This window comes from Lingula anatina, chromosome 1, assembly GCF_051362555.1.
Source record: "Lingula anatina isolate TDL-2025a chromosome 1, LinAna3.0, whole genome shotgun sequence".
Lineage (NCBI taxonomy): Eukaryota > Metazoa > Brachiopoda > Lingulata > Lingulida > Lingulidae > Lingula > Lingula anatina.
This window is the reverse complement of record NC_141767.1, coordinates 48,184,603-48,209,896: the sequence shown is the minus strand read 5'-3', so window position 1 is coordinate 48,209,896 and position 25,294 is coordinate 48,184,603. Positions and strand designations below refer to the sequence as shown.

The window sequence follows — 25,294 nt, the reverse complement described above, 5'->3', positions numbered from 1 at the left end:
AATACTTTGGACACAATTGAAGTCTTTCTGGTAAAACGTTCAACAGAGAAGCCGCAGAAAGAGAGTTTTAAAAAAACCTTGTTAGGGCTTGTCAACGTGTACTAGTACAGGTTGTATCGCCAAATTATACCCCTAGATGAGAAAGAAGCCCAAGTTACGCGAAAAGCCAGTTTCATAATTTCATATAGCCCCACCTTCTCTCGCCACGTTATCACAATTACTGAACAAAGCAAAAACACAACGTTTAAGTTTTTCATTTGGAATATGAAAAAGCTTTTATCTTAGCACTCCAACAGTACAACCGAGCTGGATTCTTGAAACCAGGCATTTTCAATATGTTACAAGGCTACGGAGCAGTCATGCAACTTCAAAAGCATTGAATACGAAGATATAAGCTATACATGATTTCAAGACGACTAGACTAAAATTTACTGAATATATGAAGTAAACCAACAAAATATCATATAATATACAGTGGCAGATTTAGGGGGAGTGTCAGGGGGGTCGATTTCAGAAAAAATTACATTTCTAGTCAACTCTTGAAATTAGAATTTTGATTCGCTGAATCATAGTTCTAAACCATACCAAATGGCATCGTTCTCCCTCTAAAATATCAAAATTTTTCGGGACTCTTCCCCTGGCACCGAACCCTACGCCAAAGGGGGGGGGGGGTCGGCTTCGCATCCGCGGGCAATAGTTGGCAAAGAATTCGGTTGTGTTAGTGAACGGAAACAAAATCATTCAAACAAAATTAGATTCGTGGAGATGGCATCTGGAGAAAAATCATTATAGACTCATATATTTGAATTCGTATATCAAAAGTAAAAACTATATAAGTTGTGTTATTTTATTAAACGAAAACCTCTTTCTCTTTCTGATTTTTTTCTCACCCTCACGAAACACTGGATATACCTGACAGGTATAAAATTTCCCCTATGCAGCATTCATCTCTATTCAACCAAGAAGACGGTTTGTGCAAAAATAAACTCTGACAACAATGCATCACGATCACAATAGTTAGAGGAAACTGCGTTTGAGTTTTACACCGAATAGCTGGTATAAACATTTTTATCTTCCGGGTTATATGTACCTTGTGCGTTTTCTACACCATGGTCGCATGGCTAGCGATTCTTGGGATCACGGTGGCAAGTGTACTTCCAGTTAACAGTAAGTTGTGTTGGCAATTAATAGTTAGTACTTTACGATGAGCGCGTGGACGATTTGTTAAAGGAAGAAGCTGTACAAAAAGGCGTTGAGTTTTACCTGTAGTTGACCTCGGGGAGATGAACGTGATAAGTCCGTCTTCTGTGTCCAAGATTTTTGCGTATCGTCAAATGTCTACGCTTTTAACGTCGGAGCTTCCATGTTTGATTTTCTACCATACTTGTGAAGTCTTTGGCTTGGCAATAGTCTATTACAAAGATGTTGAAAGCCCATTTTGTGATTTTGTATAATATTTTAGTGGGCCCTTGATATCAGAGGGTACCTAGACACAATGTACGTTTATGTTGTCATGGGACGAAGCTTGTTCCGAAAGGAACCGAGAAACCGATTATTTAAACCGCAATCATTGATTGTAATAATTTCTTTTACAAGAAGAATCTCCTAATTAACGTTAAAATAAATACCACCTGATCCAGCTGAGGAAGCGGACCTTCTCCCGAACTTCCTGGCTACGTGCCTGGTTATCCATAATTCTTTCAATATTTTTCGTTTTTTGCCAAGCTTTGGTAGCTGCATGAACATCAAGACAATAGATTCGAGTTGCACTGATAATTGTGAGTTCTTAACTTTAAATCGCTTTGCGCAGGGGAAAGGCTGCGGCCGGCTATTGTGACCGGTACTGGATAGGTGTAAAGAAAGCACAAATGAATTCTTTGCAATTGAAATATCAGACAGGGTCTATAAACGATTCGTTTACTTATTGCTTAAATTTACTATATGTTTGTAGGTAAAGAAATCGCCACGTAATTTTATCTATCTATCTATCTATCTATCTATCTATCTATCTATCTATATATATATATATATATATATATATATATATATATATCATCACGTATTTAGGATGGAAGTGGTGACGTTATTCTGCATACCGTTTATTGTAGCCGACCCGTGTGATCCGCAAAATCATAAAGTGCGTAGCGGAGAATGGAGGAGAAGTGTCAACTACACCAAGGAAAGTGGAGAGGTTGCAATTTGTGATCGGTACATAGATGAAGGCTGGTATAGATTTAACAGTACGGCTGGCAACGACATGCCCACGTATTGTGTGTTGCCAAACCACTGTGGAACGACATGGCCAATTTGGATGAAAGGTATTCAAATCCACAGTGCATCCGCAATTTTTTGGAAAATATCAACTCAAAATTTCATCTCCAAATCAAAATAATATGATGCAGGTATCTGAACCTCTTTTAATTTATGTTAGACACGTAACTGTTTACGCTGTTGATATTTGATGACATTTTTCGTTTAAAGTCATGGGCCTAAGCTTTTCTGAAACAGGTTGTACACGGCCGCTTACTTGTTATCAGAGAGGGAAGAGATACAAAACTTTTTTTCTTACTCGTTAAAAGTCCCATACGTTTAAAAATCCCCGTTGTTTGAGGAGATAAAGGCTTAACTGTCTTGTTTCCAGTAGGCCTACCCCTACTAACATACAGATCACACCCAAAGCTAATTGTGTTTATAATACCATTGTCAAAACATTTTGTTCTGTAGGAAACCTTCCGACCAAAAACCAAGAAATAAACGCCACAGCTTGTGTTTATAATCTATACGCAAATGAAGACCGATGCTGTTACAGAACTTACGACATAAAAGTGAAGAACTGCAATGACGAATTCAACGTGTATTACTTGGTACACACCAGTGGATGCTCGCAAGCTTACTGCGTTGGTGAGTTGAGGCTTAATGATGCAAACGGGGTTTCACAATTTCTTTTGTTTATTTGGAAAAGTATCTTAATAGTATGCTCACTAGGAAGGCTGCAACTTGATTGGTAAAAAGTTATCCCATTAGCACATGTATATTAACCGTTATACTTAAAAGAAATTCATTAAAAATCAATGAGGTGATTTACCTTTCACCTTTATGTTAAAATCAGTCTTCCTTGTTTTGTCCCTACATAACACTAATATTTATTTGTCTTTAGGTACTGAGGTGCCCTGCCCTGGACAAACCGGAGGATTTACTCCTGACTGCGACTCAATATCTTCATCTTCTTCTCCAGCGATAACAACTGCTGATAGCTCTTCTGACCTACAGACAACTTCACCTGTCATATCAACATCTAGCACTTCCATCTCTCAGCATACGACTTCATTTTCCTCTACATCTCGATTTGCAACACCAGCAAATTCCCCTACTGCTTCTGCATCCCACCCTACAACTTCACCTATCGCCTCCACATCTCATCCTACAACTTTACCTACTACCATCACATCTCATCCTGCAACTTTACCTACTACCATCACATCTCATCCTACAACTTTACCTACTACCATCACATCTTATCCTACAACTTCACCTACCATCTCTACCTCCCTTCCTACAACTTTACCTAATACCTCTACATCTCTTCCTACAACTTCACCTATCACCTCTTCATCTCATCCTATAACTTCACCTACCACTTCTACATCTTATCCTACAACTTTACCTACCACATCTACATCTCATCCTTCAACTTCACCTACCACCTCTACATCTCACTCTACAACTTTACCTACCACCTCTATAACTGACCCTACAACTATACCTAGCACCTCTACACCCCCTCTTACAACTTCACCTACCACATCTACTGCTCATTCTGCAACTTTAACCACAACCTCTACATCTAATCCTACAACTTCACCTACCACCTCTACAACTCACCCTACAACTATACCTAACACATCTTTATCTCATTTTACAACTGTACCTGCATGTACATCCCTCCCTACAATTTCACCTTCCACCTCTACAGCTGATCCTACAACTTCACCTACCACCTCTTCATATTATCCTGTAACTTCATCTACCTCTTTTACACCCCATCCTTCGACTCTTTCAACTATCCCTACCTCTCATCATATAATATCGTCTACCGCCTCTTCAACCCAATCTAGAACTTTATTTACTTCCTCTAACTCTCTTACTACCACTTCATCACCTGTCTCTACATCTGACATGGAGGACACAACGGTGAACACGTGGTTTGTCATCGGCATTGTCATTGGAGTGGCTATCCCATTAGTTGGTGTTGTTCTTATTATTTGTTATCTTCGCAGGCGAATAGATGCAAAAAAGAAAAGGTAAAAGTTACATTTAACTGGCTATTGGTGTGGTCTTTATTCGGTGTAAAGCGATCTAGGAGTTTTTAAATTAATTCTCTACGGTTTCTTATATTCTGTTTCTCATTTGAGCTCTATTTCATAAGTACAAATCATACAATCACAAGTGATACGTTTAATAAATAAAGAATTAAATAGAGCGATACACTCCAACTTCTCTGTTTTTTAGTGTCGAGCCTGTAAATGAGTATGAACATCTTGATAAAAACCGGGGAGTCGACGACTATCAACAACGAGTCACTTTTTACGACGAGCCAGACTTCCAAATTCAGCCACACGGTCGCCAGACAGCAGCATCTTTAGGATACGAGGAACCTCCAGATGACTTCAGAACCCTTCAAAACCATCGACACAGTGTCGTCAATGGGGAAGTTCAAGGGGAGCATCACTATGAGAGTCTTTTAGAAATGTCAGCAGCCGGACAACAGGGGTTCAGGACATCGATGCCACGTGGTCGCTACATGGGCATTGGCCAGACTTTCCAGGGGACACACCAAAATAACACGGAGTCACTATATGACGAAATACCAGCTGATTTAGTAGATTGCAATAGAGTTTAGTCCATTTTTAGTGGTATTTTTGACGATGTGAATGTAACATTTTGGTTCTAAACACTCAAAATGACTTTTGTGAAAATGTTTTTCTTCTCAATATGTATCACATTTTCTTTAAGGATGAAATTGAAATGATTAGCGTACCCGGCTTACTTTATGTAAATAGAATATTTTATATTCTTAAAAATTCAGGTTATTGATACTTTCATGCGATGTAAGTATTATTGACATTTTCAAATCTGTTATTTACCAAGTGATCGCTTGAATTTCTTCTAAAGATGTCTACATTTACTGCAAATGTGTCTGTTTTTTTTTTCTTTTTTTTTTAGACTTCCTTGTTAAATTTAGTTTTAACTGTATTGCCAATTCAAGACTAAGTTCAATAAGAAATTTACAAAAAAGAAAGGAAAAGTTCGAACAATTATCTTTGAAAAAAGACCAGTAACGAGGTATCATTTGACATGCAAAATGTTATATTTGGTTTTAAATAATTTATATAATTTCATTAAATATGTAATGAAAATCTACCTATATTGTAAATCGAAAAGAGGCGAAGCAACAAATATAATTTTCTTTTATATTTGTTCTTGAAAGAAAAGTTTCTGGCAGAAAAAATATCTCTCAAAAAATGGACTCGGAAAAATTTTTAAAAAAATGGACACGCTGGCAGCTTCTTTTTGAAGACACTTATAGGCCTATATATCTATATAGTATTAAAAGTAATTTTGAACTAGGCTCTCTATTGAACTAGCAAGTTGTACACATATGTGTTATATATATATAAGTACATAAGCCCTTAGTGTACTAGTAGAGGCAGTTTCTATATCTTTATTACCTCCACCAAGGTGGTTATGTTTTCACCCCTGTCTGTTTGTTTCTCATCAACATAACTCAAAAAGTAATGGACCAATTTTGATGAAACTTTCAGGGTAGGTGGGAAATGGGTTAACTTAGAAGTGATTAGTTTTTGGTGGTGATCCGGATCAATAATCAATCAATAATCAATAATAATAAAAAATCGCTGCCTTGGCGGAGGTCTGCGCTCTCGGAGTGCTTTTCTAGTTCGTATATATCCCATATCGTATGTATCCCATGTGATGTTTATATATAAGGCGACAAATCAAAACTAGTAAAAAAAAAAAGAAAGAAAGAAAGAAAAAAATTAACTTGATGATTTAAATGGTTTAAATAAATGGGTACACTGGCAAATTCACTTAACTTTCAAATATAAACTGACCGACATTACACACTGAAGCGCACGGGATCCAGCAGACTGTGTACAAAGTGAGATCTCCAAGTAGTAGAACATGAGTGCAGTGTGCCCACATTATGATGAACTGTTTGAAATCAAACCCACTATGAAACGTTCGTAGTAACAAAGAAAAATCCATAATTCTCATGATATGTACAGTTAAGGCAAGTCTCTGTCAGTGCGATGGCCGCATTTATTCAGAAAACCTTTGAGAAAAGGAAGTTATCGCTCAAATGAATTGTGCCGTATCCAGTCAGTATTGATTAATGGGAAAATTAATTGTGCACGAACTAAATGTTTTACATACCACGTCTATGTGGTTTTATGTAGTCTTATGTTATTGTATTGTAGTATAGTGTTATTTTGTATATATACCTGTCAAATTGTGCCTTTTCATCAGTACATGCTCGTTCATATTTGCAAGTTGCAATTAATCACCGATATTTTTGTATGTTTTAAACGCTACCTTGAAAAGAAGTAATAAGATATTGTTCAAAACCATTTATATTATTTATTTATTGTTCATTTAGGCAGAAATATTTTTGTTGCTTTGGAGAGAGAGAGATTGTGTGCGGAGGGGGAGGAGGGAGGAGGAAGTTTTTATTATAATTTTCCACGAAGTATTTTTGTGCTTAATTTCCAGTGAAATGCCCACCACGTCAGCTTTTATTCACCTGTCCAAATACCTATTTTTATGTTTGCGTAGGATCTTTGTTAGTTGTTTACAATGTACAAGTGTATTTTTGCAGTGGGAAATTTTGTCATGGGTTCTGAACAAAGGCGCTTTCCTTAAATGCACATGAACAATGAACTGTATTTACAATGCATGCGCGATCGAATATTGGGTTCTAAACCAATTTCCTTAACTTCCTTGTCTAGAAGTATATTTTATCGCAGCATGTTAGTGCTCAGAAATAACGGCGTCAGCGAAGATATAAGTCAAAAAAGATGAACAGACACTTTGCCGTGTGTGTGATGTTGGTGGCTTGGAGTAAATCGATTGCTGGCGAACGTAAGTATTGCTCTCCATGCCGGAATACCATCAATAAGATTTTGCTAAGCACTGAGCGAGTGGCGAACTTTCTTCAGTTGACTCAAATCTCCAAAAAGGCGATATGTATTTATGTAAAAAAGGAAGAGAAAGATATTAGAACATACCAGGTAGAAAGCTTTATACCTACCACTCCTGACTTGCTATAATTTGCGGAGCTGCATATGCTCATACAGAAAGGGCACATATATTGATTGTATCATAGAATGATTGTATGTACATGTCATTTATATTTTCCTTTAGATAGACTACACGGGCACTTTCACTCGTGCATATGTTTAGTGCTCCACTGTTTCTTTTATTCTCAGTGGTGGGTCATTTATTGGTTTAAATAAACGTCCCTTAAAGTTCACTTCACACGAGTGTCTGAATTAATTAAAAATGATATAAATTAAAAGGACTGTACTCAATTTTTTGAAAAAGATAGGGAAGAAAAGTGTCTGATTGAGGTACTTGATGATGAGGAAGGTCGACCAAAGTTATAAAGGACAATGCACAAATGAGTCATATAATTCATACAAAAGCGGTCGCTAAGCGTAAAACTTCGACGTCAAACCAAATAAAAGTTCAAACACAGAACCTCCTCGACGTCATTTATATTGACTGGAATACATGTTTTGTTAACACATAAGGGGGAGTCCCGTTTTTCAATAACCAATGAGAGTGAAGATTTGAAATCGCCCGTGTTACAACACTGTACACTGAATGACCTCTTTAGTGTACGGATTTTAATTGTCACCATTATGTTGTGGTATACAAATAATAATAATGATAAAATCATGATAACAACAATATGAGAATGGTGATACGTAAACAGAAATAAAGGAATAAGATGAAATGGTGATTATCTGAAATGGAAGTAAAATAACTATAAAATGAAATAACGATCCCACTAGTCATGGTTGAAAAGGTTCTGAAGTACTGGTTATTTAAAGGAAAACATCAATGCTCAGTCTTGTTTGTTATTTTGGCAAAAAACTATATCTTTGCTTTCAAAATGAGATTCTGATCAGGGGGACATAACCCAATATGAGCGCCTAATCTATGTAATATAGGTTGAGAAAATGATATAAAAGTCATTATTTTAATTTTATTTTCTCTTCATTTTCATTACTGGCCTACTTATCGATATTTCGAAACTTGTTCATTTTCTTATTAAATGTGTAAATTGGTCAGTGTTGGGTTTTAAGCAATGATTATGCAAGAACCAACAAACTTTTCTAAACTAGTGTTGTGGGGCCTTTTTTTTTTATATGAATTAAAAACGCTGTTATATATGAGTAATTTTCTACAGTTGACCCCTGTGATCCCAGCAATCACGTGTTGCGAAAAGACGAATGGAGGAGAAGTGTCAACTACACCAAGGCAAGTGGTGAGGATGCAATTTGTGATCGGTACATAGATGACGGCTGGTATAGATTTGACAGTCCGGCTGGCAACGACATTCCCACTTCTTGTGTGCTGCCAAACCAATGTGGAACCACATGGCCAATTTGGATGAATGGTATGATAAATTTAGACAGCTTTTATCTTCTTTTTTCTTTGGTTGTCTCTATTTTGTGTTAGCCCTTGCATTCAGTTAAATTGGTCTTTGAAAGAAATTTCTTTTATCACTGAAGAATTTTACGCAATAAATACTATAATTATGAATTCTATAACAGACAGGGGAAGCTTAACGCTAGCCTAGTGCTCCACTTCTTTATGTGTCTTAAAATATAATTTTTGTTCTGTAGGTACCCTTCCAACCAGTAACCAAGAAATAAATGCCAAAGCTTGTGTTTATAATTTATTCTCAAGTAAAGACCGATGCTGTGACAGAACGTACGACATAAAAGTGAAGAATTGCAATGACGAATTCAACGTGTATTACTTGGTAGGCACCAGCGGATGCTCCCAAGCTTACTGCGTTGGTGAGATTTGAAACAGAATATATAAAAATATTAACGAGTAGATTGATTACTTTTGAACTAAAAAAATGAAGCAGAAATATTTAAGCAATTTTCATTGCTTGGGGTTATAAAATGGAGTTGCTTTGAAATTGGCAAATATTGGTAACACCAAGATTAGTCTGATTATTGAAACAAAACTATTTTGATTTACAAAAGAAAAGCAGGAAAATGTTCAAACGCATATTACTGTGTAAACGGTGCAACATTTTCTATTCCAGGTACTGAGGTAAAGTGTCCTCCAGGAGAATATTCTAACAATGGTTTCACTCCGGGGTGTGGTCCAGGTGAGAAATATATCAACAATAGAAAGCCAGGATGGGAAAGGTGTTGGGGGTACCCACGCGGAATGGTCCTGACGAGAATTTTTCTAATCCACAAGGGTGGTTCTCAATAACGAATAAAACCGGAGTTCACTTGCTAATTATTTACAAACCTAGGGTTATGCCCCAGTGTCCAAAAAGTGTCACCAACAAAGAAAGAGAAACACCCGGAAAGCGGTCTGCACGAGGTGAAGGAAGTTGATAAGTTGTAAATAAATGAAAATTTCATTTTCTCCATATTGTCCTAGCTTTACAATTTCCAGTGCAGTTTCTTCACCCACCCGTACGTAAATCAACAATCTACTGGTTACCTCGCCCTGATTGGTTTCCATACTCGGCATAAATAATAATGACATTATTCAGGCCTTTTTAAGAATTACAGCGAACTCTATTTGAAAGCCAGAAAAAAAAAATGCCCAGAAAAAAAACAGTCGATATAAGTAGCTTAATGGATTTTTAGGTAGTTATGCTAAGTCAATCTTCTTCCTTGATCTATCAGTAAACGAAGAATAAAATGTTTACAAAAGTGTATGGAATACCTATTTACATCTGCGTTACATTCATAGGTCATTTGCAATATTCTAATCATAAGATGTAGCAAAATATTCTTTTGTTCAGTGCCTTGTATTAAGAATTTTCCAGTGGGGGAAAAACGTTTTCCTTTCGAAAGTATAGTAAGATAACAGTGCAACCTTTCCAGATAAAGTGAAAGGGGAAGTTTCTTCCAGGCAAATTACAGTAGAATGGTCCTTTTTCAATATTCTTATTCAAAGATTGGCTCAAACTGACGTATGCACTCTGTTTTGCATCAACACATCGACGTTTTCAACTTTACTTTGGAATCGATAATCGAATTCATAAAAATAGCATTATGGTTTCATATAAACTTTCTCTTTTATTTTAATATTATTTATTCCAAGTCTATGATATCCACTCAAAAATAATAAAAAAATTCTATCCTGCTTTCAGAACCAGAGCCAACAACTATGAGAACTGCAACTCCCACACTGCCAACCAGCACCACTGGAGTCAGTTCTTCCGCGGGGCCATCTGAAACACATACAGCTCCACCTCAAACTACCATTGTGACCCAGCATGTAAACACGTCGACAATGCCATCATCATCATCATTAACAACAACAACATCAGCAACAACAACAACAATAACAACCACAACAGCACCTGTATCACAGAAAGCAAAACATGACAAAAAACAAATCGAGACCCCGTCTACTACCACTTTGTCGCCAGATCCAGTGGATCCACACAGTTCTGAGAGAATTGTGAATATTGTTGTACCAGTGGTCGTCTGCCCTCTGATTGTGATTGCCACCATTGTGATCCTTGTAATGATGTGCAGGAAAGAAAAGTAAATACACACCAGAAATCAGAAATATAAAATCTTTTCACTAAGAATTTAGTTTTAGTGTGAATTAATGTAGCCAAAACTCTTCTTCTTTCGAGAGCCAGGTTCTAATATTAAAAATAATATTCTGGCTTTTAAATCTTAATCTTTCCTCTTATTTGACATAACCCAAAGATTATTAGGCCACACTTATCATATTTCAGACGCGTGAGACCGATATGTATGGAAGCAGAAACAACGGACAGCTTTGTAATCGGACGTCAGACGGAGACCATTTCCACTGAGAATGATTATGTTATAAACGTAGCATACAACGGGGGAGTACAGGCCTGCAATATCCAGTACGCCAATGATGGACATCTTGAGAAAAAAACCCAAATATACGAACCTTACGAGAAAGAAAATCCTAACGAAAATATCTACACTAAACTAAGTTGCTCTGAGAAGTGCTAAGAATGCAAATAAAAACAAAGCTAATGTTGTTGGATGTTGGAAAGTGCTATTCACTGGTTTTTTACTGACCAAAAGTTTGATACATGGTTGACATATAAGTTATCATGAAACTCCATATATTACGATTATAAGAAATGGGAGTTGCCCAAATTGACTCGGCTGTCTGGCAATTCACAATATTTTATACTGCTAATTTTATATCTCTGTTTAATTCCCAGTACCCTGCAGATCTCTTAATGTGTCAAATCATTTTTAAGCAAGAGCAAGTTGTTCTGAACTACTATTATATACGGGATTCTCCATATGTTTTGTTTTATTTGATTTTATTATTTTTTGTAAATAGTACCCAGTACCTGCTTATTTTACAGCCATGGTTTGCTGTTTTTTAAAGATATATTCATAGTACAATGTAAACACTTAACTATTGGTTTATACCTGTCATTTATCAAATTGATATTTACATGCACAAAATAAAGACTTATAAAAAAGCTTATAAATATCCTTGCCTATATTAACCACAATTCTCCGTTTTAACATAAAAACATAAACCTTATGGGCGATAATCCCAGCCCATCAGCTTCAATTTTGGTGTTAAAAAGTACTTCCATCTGCTAAAAGTTTTTCACGTATCTTTGTTGCTTGCAACAAGGTCATCTTAACTATAGGAAATACATGTAGCATTTGCCCACAGGAGAGTTGAACCACTTCCTTGTCTGGTGTAAATAATCAGCGAAACAGCAATCAGAGAATTACCACATAGCGAAATAAAAGCACTAGCAGTAAGCACTTAATAAATATTTAATTTGCCATTGGGGATTATATTGTAAAAGCTTGCTACCGAAAATGGCCATTCATACAGATTAAATGTTATCTTCAAGCAATGTGAATGGAGACAGCTCATTGGAAGAATGGATTATCTGAATATAACAATAAGCAACAAACAATATCGCTGTAGACAATAACACCATTTAATTAGTCGTAGGTATACATTTTCTCCAAAAATAGGTATTTGATAGTCTAGGATATTGATTTGGAAGGCTGTTAGCTCACAGAGTCACTTACATTAGAATCCGTGATAAATGATGTAGTCATAGAAAAATAAATATTAGGAAAATTGACTTCAATGTCAAAATCACGAGGCATTTATCGGAGTCCTTTTCAAAGGTTTCCCATTTTTTAAAAATACAGTCTTACTTGTACCATCATGTCAAAAACACGCACAAGACGTTTAACATACTTTCTCATTTTTATTACTATATTCGCTTGGTGTTATACAGTGGCGAAATGCGTTGTTATAAAATCAAATCTTTTTCACGTCATACCAGGAAAATATTTACCAGACCACGTACTGAAAGCTAAGCTACAGCCAGGCGGAATTAGTAAAATAGAATGTGCAGCGGAATGCCTGAGAAATGATCTGTGTGTGTCTTTCAACGTAAGATCTGACAATACTGTGTGTGAACTGAATTCTGCTGAAGACGTCACCTACGACAGGAGGTTGCTGGTTGATGATGCTGCCAGCCAGCACTATACAAAGGTATGTACATAGTCATCTGGAAGATAAGAAAATCAAAGGATAATGAATTAATCAGCTCAAAAGATTCCTTAAAAATTCTGTTTATATATTGATCTGTTTCACGTGTAGTTAAAGATATTGTCTTTTTCACACATTTCAGTGTTTGCATGCAATGCCTTTTAAGATTTTCAAAGATAAAAATATTAGCATTAAAGATCGAGATGGATATACTTACCATACCGATATTCTACGTTAAATTAAAAAAGATTGAACAATAAGAAATAAATAAGTACAATATGAATGATCTGCTCGTTTTCACGTTTTCTTTTAAGTCCTGCGTGGCAGTGCTGATGTTAGGGCATGTATGTTTTGCTTTCCATTTTCCCTTTTAGTTATATTTATACCTTGGAATAAGTCATAAACTGAACATATATAGGTAAAGAACCTAGTCTAATATAATTTAGGTTTGTAGGTTTTAAAGGTTACACTGATCTCGATAGTGCATTTTTAAAGGGGGGTTACATACTCTGGGCGGCCTTGTTTGCTTATTCAGTTGAGGATATTTTCTTGAAAAGATAATAATGCATTCGACACACACACGCACACACACTGACCTCAACAATACAGGTATATAGTACATATGCGCCAATTTCCAAGCCTATTTCTATGTTGTAAATATTTCTTATTTATAATTTTTCTTATTTTAGCCACTGATGTTCCCTCTAATTCTGGAGAAATATCAACCGATAGTTTAACGCCAGAATTTGGTCCAGGTAATATATTTGAAACAAACAGAGCACAGGCCAGAGTGTTCTCCATCTGCTTATTATTCATTTCTCACAGTTATAAGTTCTAGCGACTTACTTGCTTGCCTGTATTTGGTCTTAGCGATCGGCTTATATCCGAATATACATACTTTGGAAGAAGAAGTATTCAAGGTTTTAAAGCAGCCTAACATTGCGCGCTTTGAATACATTAATGAATAATATAGAAATGGCCAAATTCATATTTCAGATGACCCCTGTAATTCAAGCAACCATGTCTTGCGAAAAGACGAATGGCGGAGAAGTGTCAACTACACCAAGGCAAGTGGTGAGGCTGCAATTTGTGATCGGTACATAGATAATGGCTGGTATAGATTTGACAGTCCGGCTGGCAACGACATTTCCACTTCTTGTGTGCTGCCAAACCACTGTGGAACCACATGGCCAATTTGGATGAATGGTAAATTATGGTCATCTCCTTAGTCATTTCATTTCATTTATTCATTACTTTTTCTCTTTTTTTCTCACAGGTACAATATCCGCGTTTAAAAATGTGAAATTTTATGTCTAAATATCGTGCAAAGCTTATATTTTCCTATTAACACCAAAATTTAAAAAAAAATTGAAAATTGGAACAATATAAAAAATAACGATTTAGTGACAGAACACTCATTTTCCCATCGATTTGAATGAGGACTAGCGCGATACGCAGGGTGTAACGAACTTGGACCTAGTTCTCCTATTTGGTCGGTGCAATTTTTTGCAAATTTGTAACGTACTATTTTTATGCCTATTTAAACATTTTAAACATTTTTTTAATTCGAACGTTAGAACATGTAGCGACCGATCTACCGTAAAAGACGATAAAACTCGTCAAATAAAAGTGTCTGATGTTGACGTTTCTTTCTGAAATGTACAAGAAGACATAAAGATATTAATATTACGAGAAACATTACTAATCGTTTTTTTTAACTGGAAAAACACTCCGAAAGCGCAGACCTCTGCCAAGGCAGCAAAGTCTCCACCCAATGCCGTTTCACCCCTAAATTTTCATTCTATAATGATTTAATTTTTTGATTATTGATTATTGATTGATTACTGATACGGATCACCACCAAAAACTAATCATCGGTTCCTTGGCCCACTTCTGATAGTTCCTGAAAATTTCATCAAAATCGGTCCATATCTTAGTTTTTTATTTTGATTATTGATTGATTATTGATCCGGATCACCACCAAAAATTAATCACTTCTAAGTTAAAGCAATAATAACTCTTCGTTTCGGCCAAAAAATGAATTTTCCTGGAGTAAGCAACAATTTTTCCATGCTTACCAATGGTTAATGAATCCATTTTTACATTCAAAGTTAGTCCCTGGTTTTTTTCTAAAAAGTTTGGTTTTTTGTTAAAATCTCTTAAGAGATTTTAACAGAGTATAGACATCAATGGAGGTCACGTGGTCTAAAGACAAGTTCAGATATCAGAATAATGGCTATAACTGCTGTTTTTGTGGTAAAACAGAATATATTATATTTCTATGAGTTATTCACAAGGTTTTTATTGTGAAATATAGATCTCATACGAAGAGTTATTACCCCTTTAACCCATTTCTGACCTACCTTGAAAATTCCATCGAAATTCATCCATAACTTTTTGAGTTATGTTGATGACAAACCAACCAACCAACAAACAAACAAACAGGGGTGAAAACATAACCTCCTTGGCGGAGGTAATAAAATGGTATAAAAATGCGGGGACGTGGCGTGTAATCATTTGTGATAAGTAGGGGAAATTATTTTTTTCAGGGAATATCGATTTGGTGGAAAAAGCGGATTCCCCCCAATCTAGCATAAGATCCAGCAAGACGTGCGGATCCTTTTCCCTCGAAAAATTTCATACTCCATCCTACGACGGTCCAGCAAGATGTGCTGACCTCAAACCTATTCATTTCTGAATGTACTTGTTCAATCATTTTAATTTCAGTACGACACCGGGCACATCCCCATAAGCTGATTTCGAACATCATACTTGAGTTTGTCACATTACTTTATCAGCATGTTGTTATATTCAAATTAGCTTAGATCAAGGAGACAAAATACTGTATTCAACATTCATAAACGAATAAAACATTTCAAGAGCACAATGAAGAACAAATTAATACTGCATCGACACTTTACATAATGAGCGTGCTATATGCTGCAAAATTTTCTTCCAAGCAAAAATTTCAGAACGTATAAAATTTGTTTAATGTTTTTTCTTTGATTCAGGGTTTTATTGGATTCCAGATAAATTTAGCTGGGTTGCCACTTTGGCAATTTTTAGCAACTTACAATATCCGTTAATTGCCATAGAAACACATCCTCTGACATATGAAATGAGAAAGCCAATTGCTATTTTTATAGGTACCCTTCCGACCAGAAGCCAAGAAATAAATGCCAAAGCTTGTGTTTATAATTTATTCTCAAGTAAAGACCAATGCTGTGACAGAAGTTACGACATAAAAGTGAAGAACTGCATTGACAAATTTAACGTGTATTACTTAGTAGGCACGGATGGGTGCTCGCAAGCTTACTGTGTTGGTGAGTCAAAAGAACTGTGCAGTTTTACCGCCTTTAAGGTATAGAGATCTACACGTTTTCAGCTAGATTTTTGTTATAAACTTGATATTGAGTAATTGTTTCTTAAATTGTTCAAAGTAGCAAAGCTATTTTAAAAGAGATTTGAAATCGTTATTCAACGCAGTACAATTGGGTGGTACAAATATAGATTAAAAAGGCTAAAATACTTTAGATACGTTTAATTAAGCTGAAGTTTTCTATCTCAGGTACCGAGGTTCCCTGTCCTCCTGGAGAAAATTCCACCACGGGGTTCACGCCGGGCTGTGTATGAGGTAAGGATTTGCTTCGTCAACAATAGCGAGCAGATTGGGAATGTAATGGGCACATAACAGGCCTTTACACATTGAATGGAAAATGTGCCACCGACCGTCGGAAAGTTGTTTTCTTTTCATTCAAATATACTGAAGTGGAACATTTTTCATATTACGACTACCACTGCTTTTTGTATTAATTTTTCAGTAAATCCATCGTGGCACCCTTTAGCATATATATTGAAATGTTTGACCAAAAGGCTGTGCAAACTGAGGACAAAAAGTGGACAATACGGTTCTGTGACTGTGGTTATGCTGCAAAGGAAGAAGGTGCAGAACTTCTATATCAGTGGCAATTTAAATATACTGAGGTCTTCAATGTCTGAATGAGCAACAGCAATGTCAAATATAGTTTTTACAAGAATCAAAACCCCAAAGAACAAATCTGATCTGATCCATGTGGCACAAGACCATATATAATGAAGACAAGGCTTATTTGAAATGAAACAAATGTGATCCCTTTTCATCCTTTTTGAAATCAGAAACATTTATTTAATAATACTGCTTAACATAGTTTTCTCCGTTACTCTTGAAATGTACAGACCATATCCCAGTTTATAGTGTGGAGTCATATTGGTGTAACCAAGGAGTTGCATGTGTGTGTTGTAACTCCTTGGTGTAACTTGTGTAATGTTCATGCCAATTTAAAAAACTACATGCTTTTTTGTGCTATGCATAGATAACACTGTAAAGTCTGTATACTGTCAGTACAGTATCTATCCTTGCTGTTTCATGCCTCTTTCCTGTATCCATGTAAGCAATGTGTTTATGTTTTGCAATGTTTAATTATGGACTTGTTAACATATTTATTTTTTGAAATGCTGTGATGTGCCTATAGACTGTAATGTTACAATAGTATGCCTACATACTACTGTTATACATTTAATATATGCACGTTTTCATAAATTTATGTGTATGAAAGAAGTTTTCAGTTAAGTGTTTTTGCATTTTTCTTATAATATAAATATTTACAAATCTAATAAAACTAATTCTTTTTTTGCACATTGTTTTTATGTTATACCACCTTCAAAGTGCTTAAAGCAACTGTTCATTTTTAAACTATTAATTAAGTTTAAAGTAGAATTCTTCATCAACACTGATTTGATATGTTATTACATGCACAAGTATAAAAATAGAGATCATATATCCCCATACATTTCTCTTTCACACTTATGAAACCCATTAAGAATTAATATTTTACGAACATATATACATGCAGTAGAGAAAGACATGATGTATTGGATAGAATGCATGATCTAATGACCAGCTCTCTACAAAGCCTGTTGAACAACCCATAACCCTGACAACAATTTGCAAGGATCATTTCTCCTTTTTAAAGACTACATGTTCTCATGAAAGTTAAACATAGGAACTGAATATAACACGAAAAACGTTCCACTAGCTCCACTTATGAACTTTGATCAGTTTTTCTGTGAGCGTAGCCAGATATTGTTGTCCATTTGCCATGAAAGTGCATACATCTAGAACAGGTCCAGTAGAGGGGAGTTTTTGGGTGACCAAACCTGTGCCTGCATCCCACACTTGAGCCTGTAAGCAAAAAAGAAAATGATTTAACCAAAATTAGGTAATTAAATTTACATTACCCTACTGTAGGTTTCCAGAGTACAAATTCGAATCAGTAAAAACTGATGTATAGGTACTGAGACTTCAGTACAACAACTTTTAAGAGCATATAAGCAAACTCCAGGTAAAAAAATCCATTTCTTATAAGTAAAACTAATTTTGTCCTTAACTGGGCTTAAACTTTAACAATTACCGTGTCAGAAACCTTCTATGCAAAATCAACAATGCTACTTTTCTCCTAAAAGTCCACCAAATGAGATGTTAAAACATTATTAAAGCACAGCTCAACCCGGCCTCATGCAGTGTTCACAATGAGAAAGCACTTCCTATTAATTAACTCGCATCCTAAGTGGTCTACTTACAGAGACTGTCCCCTCATCACCCACACAAGCCAGTAGCTTCCCCTTTCTGCCAGGGTGTGGAAACAACCTCCCTCTGGCCAGCATCTTCATAGTATTCCCTCCATGGAAGGTCTGGACCAGGTTCCCACTGCATACATTGTCTATCTGGCTGGGGTCCTGACTTATATTGGTTGTGGTCAGCTCGTACATCTATGAATATGATGGGGAAAATGCCATTATTTTAAAATTATCTCAAATTTTAGAATATATTGTAAATGGAAGAAGGCATATGATCACAGCCAATTCATCATTGCAGGTGAAGAGGCAAGTACTACATTACCATCTACATTAATTCTTGATGAAAGTAGAGTTTCATTTCTGATCTCAATATAAAAAAGATAAATAATTGAAGTCCACCAATACTGATGTATCCTGGACCATTTTCAATGAACATTCTCGAATACAACATGAAGTGTCAAGTGTCTACTTTCAATCAATTTCTAATTTTTATTCACATATAAATGACTTAGTTTAACATTACCGTAAAGCTATACTAATGGGTAGTGTTTTCATAACATGTTTTACAATACAAATATATGATAATTAAATATGTGTGATTTTTTTATTTCCCTCATATTCTAGATGTCTTCTTTGAAAATGTACATAGCATGTGCCTAAAAAAGACAACCTGTTTTATTGTGTCTCTTACCTGGTGTCTCACTGAAGGATGTTTGCTAGTGGGCCGGAGACTGACCAGAACATGGCGAGTACAAGGCTCAAATGTTAAACACGTTAAACTACCTGAAAATCATTTGTCAAAGATGTTTTAGAAAATGCTCAGAGCAATAAAGTTACCTTACAACATATAAATTCAGAAACCTAAATAATGAAAACACTTATATCAATCTTCAGCAAAAAAATTCAAGAAATATAATTATTTCAACTAATATTGTGCACTAATAGACTATTTTTTTCTCATAAAGATTGACCTTCTACTGGCATCACATGCAGTTTGAAATCTGTGCCCTCTCTCTTCTCATAAAAGAATGTCTTATCCAGTTGCCCTACTAGCAGGCCACCCAGGCTGAAATCATAAAAGCATGACAATGCCAGGTATGGAAATAAACTTAACAGAAAATTAATACAAAACAGACTCATGATGTATTAGAGAACTTACTTGTTTTACTTTTCATTTACACATATCTAGGACTGCCCTTAGCAAAATATCAGGCCTGATGCAAATTTGCAGCGAATTTGCTGCAAATTAGCAGCAATAAAATTTTCCTTGCAAACCCATTCCCACAAACCTTTAGTTATCAGCAATAATGCCGCAAACTTTTTGCTAAGGATGTCATTATTATCGATTGTATTCTATTTCAATTGACACATTATATATTATATGAAATATAAGACATCATTAGAGAAACCAGCATCAAGCACTAGTTCCCTTGCAAAGAACTGTTTTTCTACATTGTGGATTATGATGAAATTTAGAATTTCACAACAAACCTGAATGAGGAGTTTGAATCCGTGGGAACATATTGCAATGACACCACAGGTGACCTTGATCCATTTAAATTGAAATTTTCAAGCTGTTCAGTGCTTTTGCGAATATCAAACATGACCACAGAGCCATTCTGTTTGCCAGCAAAGAAATAATATGGATCCTGGCTCCATACGCAGCTCCAGAATGGTGCTGGAGAAGTGTACCTGAATAGAAAAATACAAAAGTGAGCGTATAAAAAAAGTGGCCAAATGTGCCACTAGCACCTGCTTACAGTGAAAGAAAAAATTATTATGTATTTAATTATCAACATTTTAGTGTTATTAATATTGCCAATGAACAATACTGCCAATGTACAATGTAATGTTGTCAATGTACTCTATTACTTGCATGTATCCATCAACTACCTTTCAACCTAGAACAGGCTGTATATATCTATATATCTTTGCAAAAATAAATAAATAAATAAATAATGAATAATAAATAATAGTAAATAAATATAATAATTAAGAAAGAAAGAACAGAAACACTTGATCTTTATTTTCTTATTATTCAGACTTTTGAGGCATAACACTCAGAATTCAAAAAATTTTTCCTTCTTACGTCTGTACAACAGTGTTGCTGATTAAACTGGTCATCTTTACAGTCTTGTCCACAGAACAACTCAGCAGTAAGCTATCTCGTGACTGGGGCTTGAATGATACATCGCGGATAGCTTTGTTGTGTATTGCCACATACTGGGATGTTTTCAAGTCAAAAGTGCTTATCTGAAATTACGTAATGTTATACAATATAAAAAGTTACCAAACACTGATTTTTTTCTAAAATGATAGTAGATATCCAGCCTGAAAAATAATTTAAACTAAATCACTCTTTTGATCACAAACATAGTAAAACTTGTTTTAATAAATGATAGGCAAAGCAATTTTTCACAGAAAAGAAAAATTAAATGAACTAATTTATTTTGGTTTGTTTAAGGCCTTATGTTCGGAGAACAAAAAAATATTTATTACCTTTTTTATCCCAAACCCAGGAAAAAGAGGACTAGCTGTGGGCTGGGATACCACTAGAATGCCTTGACTGTCACAGTGGGCCATGACTCTGCAACCACCAGCCTAAAATGAATAGAAAATTACTTCTACACCCCAAATCACACACTGCAGCATCACAAACACTGCACTGGTTTATACTTTGACATGACATCGGTACAGGTACAGACACAGAAATGGGTACAGAGAGCACCTAAAAATGAATATACTGTGACTAAAAAATGGGCACAGACACCCAGTAATAGGTACAGAAAGCACCCAATACTATGTGTAATGTGCCTGTAAATGGGTACAGACACTCAGTAATGAATAGAGAACACATTTAGTAAGAGGCTGATACATGTATGACATCTAGAAATGGCAACAGACACAATAATCTATAGAGAGCACATCTAGTAAGGGGGTGATATGACATCTAGAAATGGCACAAGACAGAATAATAGTTACAGTGTCTAGTTTCCTCTAGCCTACACTTGCAACTGGTGCAGTCAGTACACAGTTATCAGAGCAGGCCTGCTGTGGTTTAACACAAACCTCCCATATTTTGATAGTTTTCTCCAGTACAAACATGCCATTGTTCTGACTTGACTGTCCTTGTGAACTTGAAATGTTGTGGTTTGCCTGTGGCTGTAATGTCCTGCAACAAATTATTAAATAAACATATATGTGCAAACTTAACTTTTTCATTCAAACTGAATAGCATCATCAGGTGTTACCAAAGAAAATATAAATACATCAAATAGGTTCAAATGAAGTGTGAAATAACTGTAGAATGAACAAATAAACAAATGCATTAAATCACCTGATTGACTGAAGTTGCTGCCTCTGTCTCTCTATCTCTTCACGCATTCTATTGCACTCTGCTATTGTATTCTGATACTGCATCTTCATCTGTGCAGCACTTAACTCTGCTTTTCTTCTAGCCTCTTTTTCCAACTCCAACTCTTTAAGGGCACGGTCTCTGTCTGATGTGTCAACAGCCTTGGATAATGAAAATGACCTGCTTGATCAACTGTATGAAAGCTGCATCAATTCTAATACATGTAATTACTATTTACTAATTATTTCTTACCGTCAATTGTTCAATTTCTAATTGTATTTTAATTTCATTTTAAATATATCACTATTACTGATGTAAAAACTTATATAGCTTTTTTTCTTGTTTTTAGTAGTACAATGTTGTATTAATCTCTCTCTCTATCTCTCAGACACACTGATTAATTCAAATTAAAAAATGTAGAGAAAAGAGAACAACAAATTAAATACATAACTTAATTCCCTACCTTTAGTGCCCTTGCATAAATAATCCGGATGTCAGCCTTCTTAGCTTTAGCATTGCACTGTGGACATTTACCTCCCTGTCCCTTCAACCATTTGTCTATGCAACTATTCATGTATTTAAAAAGATATATATGAGAATACAAACAAATAACGAAACAAAATATAAATATAGATAAAAAAATCTAAAGACTTATAAAATTCAAACACATTGAGAACTTAAAATTTTTCAGGCTACAGATTTCCTAGGTAAGAAATACTTCAGTTTACAAACAAAATCTCACTATATAGGTTTTTAAATATTTAAACAGCCTACCTGTGCCCAAATAAATGACCACATTTAAGAGAAGCTAGCCGATGATCTCCAGATGTAGTCCATTCTTCTAAACATATTGGGCAGCACTGGAAATAAAAACAAATCTTTTTCTTACTCAAATACAGTTTTCTTTCCTTGCAGAAGATTATCTTTTTCTTTGTATATGACTGCATTTGGATACAGAACACAAATATCTGTTTAACAAAACTGAAATATCGATCCCAATCTTCTGCTGCCATGCTGCAATAAGTGAATTGTTACTGATGGCCTTAGCACTGGATTTTATATCGGAGCAATGTGTATACAATTTAAAGTGGCAATATTTGGAAATAATTATTTTTAAGTTTTGAAAAAATACAATACCTCTGAATCGCCATCCTCCTCCTCAGCTGTCGATGTCCCAGGGTTGACACTGGCCATGCTACCAGCAGCTGAGGCAGAAACCTTTTTTGGGCTTTTGAAATCCGTCATTGACGTATTTGCATGTGGGGAAACTTCTACTACTGCCATATCTTCTACTTCTTCAACAACAACCACTTCAGATGTATCAGATTCACCACCATTTGTCTAGAAAATAATGTTAGAAGCTAAATGAAATACTGATATACTTTGTCATGAGTTACATTTCAGCAAGACTGGTAGAGCATAGAGATTTCACTTACATTTGTCAAGTGAACAGGCACAAAATAAACAATATCTTAACATGTCCTACCTCTGTGGCATTTCCCGTCACACTGGTAATAACCACTTCATTATCCTCTTCACTATCAGTGACAGTGACATCAGAATCAGTGTCTTCTTCAATTGGGACAAACTGAATTCCCTGCTCTAAGTCATGTGTTCCCTGCAGAGAGTCAAAGTGTTCATAACATTTTTAAAAATAAAAGTAATTAAAAAATTAGGCTATATTTTCACTGTCATCATCAGTAGAAAGCCAGCAGGCTTATATTTACTGGATTTTCATAAATACAATAGGAAAAACTGAAAAACAGAATTGGCACATTATATGATACCTTGAACGAAAAATTGATAAAGGTGTAATATACAATGCAATAAACACTCACCATGTGTAATATATATAAGGCATAATCTAAGTTTATTTCTAACTTCAGGAGTATATTTTGAAATTTATATTCTGAGCATCACAACACTTAAACTTCTAAATCCATCCAATCATATGAAAAAAAGTAGATAAAAGTGGAGAACTTTTTTTTCAACCTTAGACAAGCTATTATATAAAAATGCATAACGTACCGGTTGGAGAGAAAAGTCACCAATATCATTTTGCTGTCCACTTCCGGGTGGTGGTGGTATGACTAATAACATACTCTGGCCATCACTTTCTGAATCTGCCTGTGCCATGGTAAGCAACCGTTTCCTCTATGTCCATATAAACTGTCTTGACATCTTTACATCTAGACTTCAACCAGCATTTAACTTAACCGATCTCATTGTTGTCATTCCTTTTCTGTGCATGCAATAGATTATATTATCAGACCTGAAATAACAGAATAATACACGATAATTTATCAGTTGAGCTGTGGATAAACATTGAGTGTATTCCACAAACAGTATGAAGGGGAACAAATCTATGTACCAATCAAATTAGATCACCCACACTAGCATGAAAATCTGTGTATATTCCTATTTATGGTATGTACATATATTAATCAATAATATTTTTATCAATAGTTATAGAAAATATAGGTCATTTCAAACTCATAGCTAATGAAACTGTACATATATCATGTTACAAGCTGTAAACAGTAGTGCTCTTAAGTAATAAAGCATGAATTTTTGTGCTACTGTACACCCACACATCACACACAGGTTCAGGGTTCTATCAGGAGTAGATTCTCATATAGTTTTCAGTACCAACAAGTTAACAAGCTGATAAATCTCCTAAATACATGACGCCATCCGCAGCAGCATCAGTTCAGGTAATTATATAAGAGGGTGGTTGGCTGTAAGGGACTACTGTATGTCGGCAATTAACCACCATTTGTTTTTGATAATATTAACTTTAAATTACCATTCCCTAGTAGTGTAAAGCAATATATTCTAAAATTCAATTAGAGCACGTGCTACAGGATTATTATTTGGTGTACCAGGATAACATTTAACAATCAAATCAAGTACAGGCACATCATCGACAGTGAGATCTCTCGATCTTGCCTCTGTTAAAATTATGTATCGCTAGCAAAAAAAGAGATCGCCAAAACATCAAACTGGTAATCGGTCCAAAACACATATAGCTTCATATCTAAAAGTTTTTAATACGCAATTAAAGGCTACATACAAATTTACTCCAATTTTATACTGAAAATCATGCCACTGCTGGTCAACGATTCCCGCTTGTCTTTCACACAATTTGAACGATAGATGGCGTGTGTTATTCTTGAAAAGAGGTGACACTCAACAGGCTTCAAACAACTGCGCATGCACGAAAAGTGCGCTGTTTGAAATAAACAAGTTGGTGAAATTGACAAAGCCTGCCGGTGGTTACCGTCTGGTTGATTTTATTTCATTTGCTCTCTGGTGTCTTTTTGAAATTTTAAATTAGAAATGTTTTATTGATTTTGTGTTTTAAAAAGTAAATCCATCGGAATTCCTTAGAATAACATTTATTTTAGCTTCATTACAAGTGGATTCCCATTGTATTATATGTGGCCCCAATTGGGATTTTTCACCCCTCCCCCACTCTTGATACATAAAATGCGCCATGTGCCA

General features: G+C 35.4%; 3 protein-coding genes across 6 annotated transcripts; 2 read left to right on the top strand and 1 right to left on the bottom strand.

Moving 5' to 3' along the window:
- The first annotated feature begins 3 nt into the window (after window positions 1-3).
- Window positions 4-6,647, top strand: LOC106172605 (uncharacterized). Of its 2 annotated transcripts, XM_087002179.1 has the most exons (6): window positions 4-1,167; window positions 1,726-1,778; window positions 2,109-2,318; window positions 2,725-2,901; window positions 3,158-4,301; window positions 4,510-6,647. In XM_087002179.1, exons 2-6 carry the CDS (start codon window positions 1,739-1,741, stop codon window positions 4,898-4,900), a joined length of 1,962 nt encoding a protein of 653 aa, XP_086858305.1. In that variant the 5' UTR covers window positions 4-1,167; window positions 1,726-1,738; the 3' UTR covers window positions 4,901-6,647. The 2 variants fall into 2 exon arrangements, with proteins under 2 accessions (XP_086858305.1, XP_013408849.2); XM_013553395.2 differs by lacking the exon at window positions 1,726-1,778.
- A 256-nt stretch (window positions 6,648-6,903) lies between these two features.
- LOC106172624 (uncharacterized) lies at window positions 6,904-17,494 on the top strand. Of its 2 annotated transcripts, XM_087002188.1 has the most exons (11): window positions 6,904-7,158; window positions 8,492-8,701; window positions 8,931-9,107; window positions 9,365-9,430; window positions 12,611-12,824; window positions 13,135-13,163; window positions 13,509-13,574; window positions 13,816-14,025; window positions 15,966-16,142; window positions 16,388-16,453; window positions 16,641-17,494. In XM_087002188.1, exons 1-10 carry the CDS (start codon window positions 7,095-7,097, stop codon window positions 16,450-16,452), a joined length of 1,278 nt encoding a protein of 425 aa, XP_086858314.1. In that variant the 5' UTR covers window positions 6,904-7,094; the 3' UTR covers window position 16,453; window positions 16,641-17,494. The 2 variants fall into 2 exon arrangements, with proteins under 2 accessions (XP_086858314.1, XP_013408879.2); XM_013553425.3 differs by lacking the exons at window positions 12,611-12,824; window positions 13,135-13,163; window positions 13,509-13,574; ... (2 more) ...; window positions 16,388-16,453; window positions 16,641-17,494 and adding exons at window positions 10,436-10,835; window positions 11,036-11,782 and having other exon boundaries at window positions 6,990-7,158.
- On the bottom strand, window positions 16,953-25,008 carry LOC106172615 (E3 ubiquitin-protein ligase rfwd3.S). 2 transcript variants are annotated; one of them, XM_013553406.2, is made up of 15 exons: window positions 24,864-25,008; window positions 23,819-24,062; window positions 23,277-23,408; window positions 22,928-23,131; window positions 22,565-22,650; window positions 22,254-22,356; window positions 21,773-21,951; window positions 21,505-21,607; window positions 20,935-21,036; window positions 20,525-20,688; window positions 19,927-20,127; window positions 19,407-19,501; window positions 19,127-19,218; window positions 18,439-18,627; window positions 16,953-18,040 (listed from the first exon to the last, which is right to left on the bottom strand). In XM_013553406.2, exons 2-15 carry the CDS (start codon window positions 23,924-23,926, stop codon window positions 17,891-17,893), a joined length of 1,908 nt encoding a protein of 635 aa, XP_013408860.2. In that variant the 5' UTR covers window positions 23,927-24,062; window positions 24,864-25,008; the 3' UTR covers window positions 16,953-17,890. The 2 variants fall into 2 exon arrangements, with proteins under 2 accessions (XP_013408860.2, XP_086858306.1); XM_087002180.1 differs by lacking the exon at window positions 24,864-25,008 and adding an exon at window positions 24,382-24,775.
- Between the last annotated feature and the right edge of the window lie 286 nt (window positions 25,009-25,294).

Coding starts and splice junctions, on each gene's coding strand:
- LOC106172624 (XM_087002188.1), top strand. CDS start 7,095: ATGAACAGACACTTTGCCGTGTGTGTGATGTTGGTGGCTTGGAGTAAA. Junction 7,159..8,491: donor TAAATCGATTGCTGGCGAAC/GTAAGTATTGCT, acceptor AATTTTCTACAG/TTGACCCCTGTGATCCCAGC. Junction 9,108..9,364: donor CTCCCAAGCTTACTGCGTTG/GTGAGATTTGAA, acceptor TTTCTATTCCAG/GTACTGAGGTAAAGTGTCCT.
- LOC106172605 (XM_013553395.2), top strand. CDS start 1,110: ATGGTCGCATGGCTAGCGATTCTTGGGATCACGGTGGCAAGTGTACTT. Junction 1,168..2,108: donor AAGTGTACTTCCAGTTAACA/GTAAGTTGTGTT, acceptor CGTTTATTGTAG/CCGACCCGTGTGATCCGCAA. Junction 4,302..4,509: donor ATAGATGCAAAAAAGAAAAG/GTAAAAGTTACA, acceptor TCTGTTTTTTAG/TGTCGAGCCTGTAAATGAGT.
- LOC106172615 (XM_013553406.2), bottom strand. CDS start 23,926: ATGGCACAGGCAGATTCAGAAAGTGATGGCCAGAGTATGTTATTAGTC. Junction 22,357..22,564: donor GGTCATTTATTTGGGCACAG/GTAGGCTGTTTA, acceptor ATACATGAATAG/TTGCATAGACAAATGGTTGA. Junction 18,628..19,126: donor ATCCTTCAGTGAGACACCAG/GTAAGAGACACA, acceptor TCATATTCATAG/ATGTACGAGCTGACCACAAC.